The sequence below is a fragment of the Octodon degus genome, unplaced genomic scaffold (genome assembly GCF_000260255.1).
Source record: "Octodon degus isolate 3935 unplaced genomic scaffold, OctDeg1.0 scaffold00240, whole genome shotgun sequence".
NCBI classification, from domain to species: Eukaryota; Metazoa; Chordata; class Mammalia; order Rodentia; family Octodontidae; genus Octodon; species Octodon degus.
The window spans coordinates 1694961-1703707 of record NW_004524816.1 but is presented as its reverse complement, the minus strand read 5'-3'; the positions used below and the strand labels follow the sequence as shown (position 1 = coordinate 1703707).

Genomic DNA, 8747 nt, shown 5'->3' with positions numbered 1-8747 from the left:
GCGGGGCTGGCTGGCATGTGGTGCTGGGGGATTGAACTGCAGTCCCTGTGCTTTGCTTAGCTTAGCTTGTTCTAAGTAGGTGCTTTAGACCACTTTCTGATTTAACTGGCTTTGCGAAGTCTTGGCCTGGGTAACTTCTGCCTGTAAAGTTGAAAGGACCGCAAAGTCCAGGTCCTTCTTCGACCCTCTGGCAGTCACTATCCCGACGTGTGTCGGAAGTCGCCCTCAGGTGTTGCAGTCTTTGGCAGATTTCGAGCAGGGAGCTGAAGCTGGGGAACAGCAGCTGAGGACCCCCCCCCCCAGTCGCCGAGGACTAGGGAGCCCTGTGTGTCGCGCCGGCACTTGGGGTGAGCGGCCGACTCGGGGCACCACACGCCCTCGCTCAGCTGACCCCCTTCTGCGTGCCTGGGGCTCCTGCGGACTCCCGGGCACCGAGGAGGTGCCGCTTTCTTTCAAAGGCACGCTTCCCTTGGGGTTGAGGTCCCTGAGCCTTCAGTTCTGCGAAGCTTGCCTGTTCCCGGGAGGGAAGGTTGACTGGGCTCTGGCCGGCCCTTCTCCCTTACCCCAGGGGCCAGCTTCACGCCTCCTGTGGTGCCGAGTGGGGGTTCAGTGCGTGTGCATTGCTGTGAAGGCATGTTTTAAACTATTCATATTAAAAGTGCACTTTGTAGATATTTTTCCCAGCATGTTTTCAATTAAAGAGATTTGTATCTGGATTAGGCAGTGGAATTTCTGGCTGTATTGGGTGAAAAAAAGGGAAACCCAGGGATTTAATGTTCATTGTACATAATATTTAATTTTGGTATTTTGTTTTTTCTAAAATTAGAACATAGAAGGGGCCAGGGAGATAGCTTGGTGGAATAAGTGCTTGCCTGGCAAGTACAAGGTCCTGAGTTCAAATCTCTGGTATTGCAAAAAAATAAAAGAACATTGAATAGCTTTACATATTATAGGATGGTGTGTTCTTGGAAATTGAACGGTTAACATCAAAAGTCATTTGCTGAAGTGCTAGACTTTCATAGAGTTGCTTAAAAGTGAGACCAAGTTGATGAGTATTGGGAATTGAAGTTGGGCCAGTTCATGGGAGAAAATGGCCCTGGCGGCTTCAGGTCCTTCCTCCTCAGATTTCGGCCGGCAAGTAATGCCAACCAGCAGCCAGTAGACGCAGTCCTAGATGTGCATGTGGCCTCTCTGAGTGTGTGCCTGGTTGTCAGAGGACAAGGATGTGCCGAGATCTTTTTTTGAGAAGTTCATCAGCTAAGCCAGGGGAAGAGCGTGAGCAAGAGTGGTGCTGAGCCTTACATGCAGGCTGCTCTGGCTACTTGCCATAGCATTCTGCCTCCCCCCACCCCCTGGAGGGGACTCGTTTTGGGAGGACCCGAAGCACACCGCCACCCTGGCCGGGAACTTGGCAAGAGTGAGATTCTGGGGGCCTCATGAAGGCTGCTGCTCCCAGGCAGAGAAGTGGGAGAGACTCAGCCTGGGTTCTTCTCAGCCCCAGGGGCTGGTTGTCCTACCCGCGACTGGAGCTGAAGCTGAGCTGGGGTATGGGGCAGCCCGGGAGGCTGTGTGTGGTGCTCCTCCTACAGGAGACATGCCCTGGAAGCTGCTGCCTCACCTGCCGTCTGACTTGAGCTGCTTGTGAATCAGGATGTAATGTCATATGCACCACGAAAGAAGCTGGTTTGAAATCGGTTTTCTTATTTACTGGGTCATTTTCTGTGTTTATAGAAAAGAATATTAACGGTTAACTCGTGTGGTGTGGTACAGTACTCTGCAGTGTGGCAACACCATCATGCGTGAGGTGTGTAACAGGTCCCAAGGTGACACACGCTGTCTGGGATGGAGAGGCAGCCACCCGGGGATGCCTGCAGGCAGAGCCTCCTTCCCCGGCTGGGCACCACCTCTCCTGGCTCGAGCAATGGAGACAGTTGCTCTGGTAGCCGCTAAATCCAGACGTGGCTGTAATTTCACCATTTCCTCTTCTGCATAAAGCATAGTACAAGACCAGGGAAGGGGTGAAGCTGCTGAACCTCTCAGTGCTGCCTTGCATATTCTTTTCTTTTCTTCTTCTTCTTTTTTTTTGGCGGAAGCAGGGATTGAACTCAGGCTCTTGTGCTTGCCAGGGAAGCACTTATTCTATTGAGCCATCTCCCTGGCCCCTGCGTATTATTTTCTAAATGTAATTAATTGCTGAACTTTGACACTTGGGGTAAACTCTAAATTCAGACCTCTGGTTTGTGGGAATGAGAAGGACCCACTTGCAGCAGTGCCATGCTCCTTCGGGCTGCCCTGCCGCCTCCTTCCCTTAGATGTGGCTACTGCTTTTCACCAAACATGGTTTTGACTGTGCATCCTGGCTTTGCAGATTCTGAGAAAATGGCCCAGTACCTGGAGGAGGAGCGCCACATGCGGGAAGAGAACCTGCGGCTGCAGAGGAAGCTGCAGAGGGAGATGGAGCGGAGAGAAGCTCTCTGTCGCCAGCTCTCTGAGAGCGAATCCAGCCTGGAAATGGACGATGAGAGGTGTGTACAGGCCCCGCGGGTCCTGCATGCCAAGGCCAAGCCCCAGCCCCAGGAGGCGCTTTCTTCCTGTGAGAAAACGCTTACTGTGGTGGTGCCTAGGCCCACGTGAACAGCTCTTCAAAGCGGGACATGTGCAGAAGATCGGATGTTTTACTTAAACAGAAAAAGAAAAGGGGAAGGTTCCATTCTGAAATTATTTGGGGGGGAGAGAGAAGCAGATGGCGTGTAGCTCCCCTTCAGTGTGTCTGGTCCCGTGTTGAGTCTGGGGAGAGCTAGGCATCTGCACTTCCATAGAAGGGTCAGCAAGCTCTCTGCAGACCCAGGAGATAGCTGTGTGCATGGACTGAAAAAAGCAGCAGGAGACAGCAAGCAGGTGGAGGTTGTGGAGGTCTCAAGGATTTAATGCATTTGATAATTTGGAGCTTTTTTGCAGCTGTTTTTTTTTTTTTTTTTTTAAATGAAACCATCGCGTTGCCTTTGCCTGCTCAAGCCTAAGTATTGAAACTTCTCCTTGCCTTCCTGTGAGTGGCTGCGAGGAGGGGCTCATGGTTGAACCAGCAGAGGGAGCGGGGCACCGCGTGCATCTTCATCCGGGTCCCCTCTCTTTTCCTTCTGCGAGCTTGAGAACGCCATGGTTACGATGAGCAGCAAATTTATCCGGGAGGAAAAACTGTCCAGTCAGCAGAACAAAACAGCGGTGAAGCAATTAGTGCTGTGCCGAGGGAGGTCATCTGTAAGGAGACAGCCTGTTCGGCTTCGAGGGTGCTGGGGCCTCGCAGAGACCGCACCCCACGTGGCCGTGGCCGTGGCGGGCTGGACAGCCAGCGCGGAGCCGGGGCCTGCTGGTGTCGGCTAAGCCCAGCAGACGCCCACGCGGACGTGCGGTCGGACACTGGGGAGCGCGGGCGCCCCGGGATAGAACAGCAGCTGCCGACGCTTCTGGGAGTTGGCTGCAGACAGTTTCAAGGACAATATGTGATTTTTATAATGGAAGCTTACAGATGAGGAAGCGTTTTTGTAAAAACAGGATAATAGGTTGTCTTATTGTAAAAATCTGAGTATTTCTTTATTATAAGAGTAAACGTTTTTCTTTTTCAAAAGTACATAAAACTGTCATCTTTGTAAATTTCATGGATCTACTTGTGACAGTTTTTTGTTCTCTTTTAAATGCTCCGAGAACCATTTGGCTGGGAATGTCAGCTAGAATACTAAGCAGCACAATACTTTTTTTTTTTTTTTTTTTTTTTTTTGTGTTTTTAGGGAAGGGTCTACATCACTAGATTCGTAATGATCCTCCTGTTTACAGCCTCCCAAGTGCTGGGATTACAGGCCCGCCCTGCGCCCAGTCTCTCTCACTGTCTTATCGTGCCCTGGGGGCGGGGCCGGCACCAGCACGAAACCCCGGGTTTTAATCCGCTGAGCTATTTGGCCGGCTCTATTTTATTTTTCTAAAGCTGTTCACGATGAGCTTGACCTCTCACTATAGCTCATACTGGCCTCAAACTCCTAAGGATCCTCCTGAGTGCTGGGATTACAGCACGACGCTGAAAAGCGTCGGCAGCTGCTGTTCTGTCCCGGGGCGCCCGCGCTCCCCATTGCATGGGCGTGCACCACCACACCTGGCAAAACTACATTTTAGCAACCGTACTGCGTTAATGTCCTGAAAACTCAAATCAGTGATTGCCAGTATTTACAACATCCTGTGCCCAGTGTGGGGTGACCTATGCTCTAGGGCAGTGATGGCAAAGCTGTGACAGGCGGGCTGCTTGTGGTCAGAAAGCTCTAAACGCTTCGCCATCGCTGTTCTAGGGACAGTTCCTTCTGGCCGTGTTACAGTAAGGACGCTACTTGAGATGTCCAGATCATTTGTTCTTTGCGGGGCTGGTGTTCGCTCTAGAAGGTTCACTTTCCTTTTGTAGATTACGTTATCTCAGGCAGGGAACAGTTGTTACTAAGTACCTGTCTGTGTACTAGAAATGATGGTATCCCATTTGGAAGAAAGAAGAGCCTGCTACTTAAGATCACTGGAGGTGGTCTTGGCTGCTTGCTTGGCTGTGGAGTACAAAGAAGGGTCCATCTAGGTCACAGTGGTGGGCTGCTCTAAGGAAGGCCGGGAGATGGGGTGGCGGATGTCCAGTTGAGGTGCATGTCTCCTTATTTGTTGAACTCCATAACCCTGCCTTGAAGTGGTCATGACAGTTCCTCATGTGAGCCACTCCGGTGCCAGGGCTGAGAGCTTCCTCAGGCCAAGGTGCAGGGCGTGTGACTATGAGGTGCAAGCAGGACAGCCGCAGGAAGGCTCTCCAGCAGAAATTGCTCTCCACTGGTGCTCTGCTTGGCAGGCAGAGTGGAAGCTGATGTTCCTGGCAATCACCCGTCAGCATTTTCGGGTCCGATGTGACTTTCAGACCGAGAAATAAATGACAGTCAGCACAGTGCTGCGGAGCGTGACCTATTGAGCGTGCTCGGCACCGAGGCTTGTGTTACAGTCTGCTGTGTGCCCGTTTGTTAAGTAAACAAGGCGTCCTCTTAAACGCAACATTCAGTTCCTGGACATTTGTACCTGTGAACTTCCTGTGACGACATCTCTCAGCTGGCTTGTTCGGGCTTGAGGTCCACACAATGCAGGTGTGGCCCTTAGAACAGATCTTGGAAATTTTTAAGACAAAGTTGATTTTGGCATTGCTGTGGTTGGTGTGTGGGAGAAAAGCCTTGTCCTTGGTGGTCCGGCGTCAGTTCTGTGACGGGGCCTCCACTCTGGCTAAGATGTCCCGGGCCCCTTACGCCGTGTCCTTGTAGAGCAGCACTGGTGAACATTGTAGAGATTTTAGTGATGCAAGCAGCTCACTGCAGCACGCGTGCCACGGGTTCGCCACCACTGCTAGCGTGCAACTCGTCAGGCGGGCAGCCCTGGGCCTCAGGAGTCCATGTTGCAAATAATCCCATCTAGGGCCTCACTTTCAGAGCACTCGGGACTGTTGCTTCAGATGTGGACGCCAGACATCATCATGCAGGTGCTTGGAGCCCTGTGCCAGGGCAGAGGCTCTGCTAACATCGTCCCCTTCTCTCTTTGTAGGTATTTCAATGAGATGTCTGCACAAGGATTAAGACCGCGCACTGTGTCTAGCCCCATCCCTTACACACCTTCTCCAAGTTCCAGCAGGCCTATATCACCCGGTGAGTGTCGTGGGCAGCCCGAGCAGGGGGTTTCCAGTGGGTGCAGCAGCCAGCCCTGCCATGCGCCCTTCCGCAGTGTGTTATTGGTAGTGGGCATGTCAGGTGCAAAGCAGGGCACTATTAAGACTGAGAGATAGCTTAAAACAATTCAAGCACAAGGGCTATAGTGCCAGATGACATTTTTCATTTAGTTTTTTTAGTCTGAAGGGAATTTGTTTTAAAGTGCTTCTTAGGAAGACCATCTTTGACTAAGTTGTTAAATCTTAGTTCGTCATTTAATGGAATCCTTGGGTAGGTTTCAGAGATTCTTTGTTACTGTCCAAGTATACATCTTAAAATTATTACTGTGGTATTGTTTTTTTCCCCATGTTAAAATTGATTCAGAGGTTTATTGCCTGGAAGTGGAGAGGCAGAGCTTTGCGGTGTCTCCTCAGCATGAGCTGCCACCTGCTATTTCCAGTGATCTGTGTGAGGGACCCAGAGGGCTGGCCAGGCAGGAACGGAGCCCAGCCGTGGGCTCTGGCTTTGCTCTTGGAAGCCTTTCCCACACAGGCCTGCCTGTCCTCCTCCCATCAGAAAGCACTCTCCCAGGGACCTTGGCTCAGCACCACCCTGCTGCAGGGTGCTCAAGTCAGGAGGGCAGCAAATGCCCCAGCAAGGGGAAGCGGAAGCACCGGTGGTGCAGAGCAGAGCGGCCGAGACTGGGCGGGAAGAGCAGGCAGCCACGCGGGGCACATACGTGACCTGATGACCAGGCCGGTGTTGTGGTGCTTGCTGATGAACAGGTTGTGCAGGGATGGAGGAGGGGCTTCGGCATTTCGTAGCAGGGTGGAGTGAGGTGGTGGCTTTGAGGGTCACAACACACTTTATAAAGTAGCTCACAGGGTAGCAGGTTGCTTTCTCTTTTTGGTCCAGGCAGGAAATCAGACTCAGGACCTACGCTAGCCAGGCAGGTGCTGTGCCGCAGAGCCGTGTTCCTGGCCCTGTGGGGATGCTCTAGTGTGGGTAGAGGGCAAATGCTGCTGCGGTGTTGTTTTCTTCCTTCATGTGCAAGATGGAAATGGCTCGGAGTTTGGGTTTGGGGTCCAGCACATCACTGTGCTGCTGTGACTTAAAAGTGTTTTTAAAGAGGAGATAATCCAAAAGGAAAAAGGCCAGCACAGCGGCAGCAGCTGGGCGCTCTGCACCTCTGCTCTGTGCAGCAGACAGGAGAAGGGCATTGACTGCAGCCAGCGGGACTTTCTGTCTCAGATGGGCAGCGTGGGCACTGCCCCTGAATCTTCTGTACCGGCCAGTGGCCTTAACGCCCTCCAAAGGCTGCTGCTCCTCGCTGCCCCTCCTTTCCCAAGAGCACAAGAGTTTTATTATCATGATAAAGGTCCCCTCTTCTGATTTATTGATGTAAAAGGAAGGCGTGAGTCAGGAAGAAGCAAGGTGCAGGGTGATTTTGTAGTTGATCAGGGCATTGGCTTCTATGGAGTATAATTTAATGGCCTGTTTTATTTATTTAAACCTAAAGAAATTGATTAAAAAGAATGTTGGCAGCCTTTGAAAAAAAGAGAAACAAATGTGAGCTTTTGCGCAGTATCACTTCTATGGGATAGACCTGCAGGATGCCTTACCTGTCGGCATTGTTTCCATGCTCTGCATGTGCCTCTGCGACAGGGCCTGTGTCAGGTGTGGCGGTCACTTGAATAGGTTTCCCTTCAACTCTGTGATAAAGACTGCCAAAGCTTTTTCTTGCCACTGCACTAACCAAATGCTTTTATCTTAAGCTCTATAATAAAAGCAAAGCAGATTTCTCTTTCCCACTCTGTAGCAGAGCAACCCACTTTAATCTGATGTGTTGCAGAGTTGTATGTAGTAGATCTGGAGGGCCTAAATTCTCCAATTTCTTTTCATTTTAATCTTTTATTGGAAATTTGTGGTTCTTCATGTTAGGGATATGGATTCACGTCCTTGGTAGAAATACGCTGTGTACTTTTCCTTTCCATTTTAAACATTTTGGCCTTTCTTTTTTATTTAATATCGGAAATCTTGTATTTTCACCAGTTTTTTGAAGTATTTTGTGTCCTTTTTAACATTTGGATCTAAAGGGCCGGCCAAATACCTCAATGGATTAAAGCACCTGCACGCAGGCTCAGGGGCGGGGATTGATCCCCAGACCTGCCGTGTCAGCTCTGCCCCTGCCCCAGGGTGCACTGAGACTGGGCGGGTGGCACGTGCCTACAATCCCAGCTCTTGGGAGGCTGTAAACAGGCGGATCACTACAAGTCCAATCTAGTAGTGAGAACCTGAAGACCCTGTAGACCCTTCCCTAAAATTAAAAAAATAAATAAATAAATGAAAAATGGATCTAAGGACAAATAATTTGCAAATGATCCCTATCTTGATTAAATGTGGACTGATATATAGGACATGTGTTAATTTCTTAACAATTAGTTTTGCAGTTGTCCTTTTTTATGCAACCTAAGAAAAGAATGTGCCCAGTTACCATGTGTTGGTGCATTTAGGTCAGGGAGCAGCAGTGGTACAGTCTAAGAGTAGGTCTGCACCCAGAAGTCACAGATGTACCCAGGTCTTAGTTTCTAATTTCACTCTCCAGTGAAAAGAGCTTAGGTTAGTTACCTGCGAGCTGGCTGCTTCCAGGTTTGGGACATCTCCTAGGATGCAAAAGAAAGAGAGTGCTCACAAAAGAGAATGGTGTGGATACGCTAGACACACGTAGGGGACCTCCAGTGCCAAACCTGGAACTGTGGCAGCGGTCAGGAGTGCAGTCGGGCACAGAGCGACAGCCTGCCAGTGGTGGCCACATGCACAAGGACGTCACCTGGCCAGCTGCTGCCTTCTCAGTTTAAGTGCACGCTGATGTTTGCACCATAGTGACACGCCTAGGACACATGCTCAGAAGGCTTTCCCATTCTTTAATTTGCCTAGCTAGAGTAGTAGCACTACCCTACTTAGTGAGCAGTGTTTGCAGTTCAGGAAATTGAATATAAGTGCTCCTGGATTTTTGTCATTTGTTATATTTTGAGACCAAAGGAC

The 8747-nt window shown here is 50.4% G+C and overlaps 1 protein-coding gene across 1 annotated transcript in view; it reads left to right on the top strand.

Annotated features, from left to right (window-relative positions):
* Positions 1-8747, top strand: part of Ccdc6 (coiled-coil domain containing 6) — a 112406-nt gene that overhangs the window by 97020 nt on the left and 6639 nt on the right. The window contains exons 6-7 of the mRNA XM_004645879.2: positions 2369-2525; positions 5602-5702. Of these exons, the coding sequence (XP_004645936.1) occupies positions 2369-2525; positions 5602-5702 (258 nt within the window). The remainder of the gene's footprint in view (positions 1-2368; positions 2526-5601; positions 5703-8747) is intronic.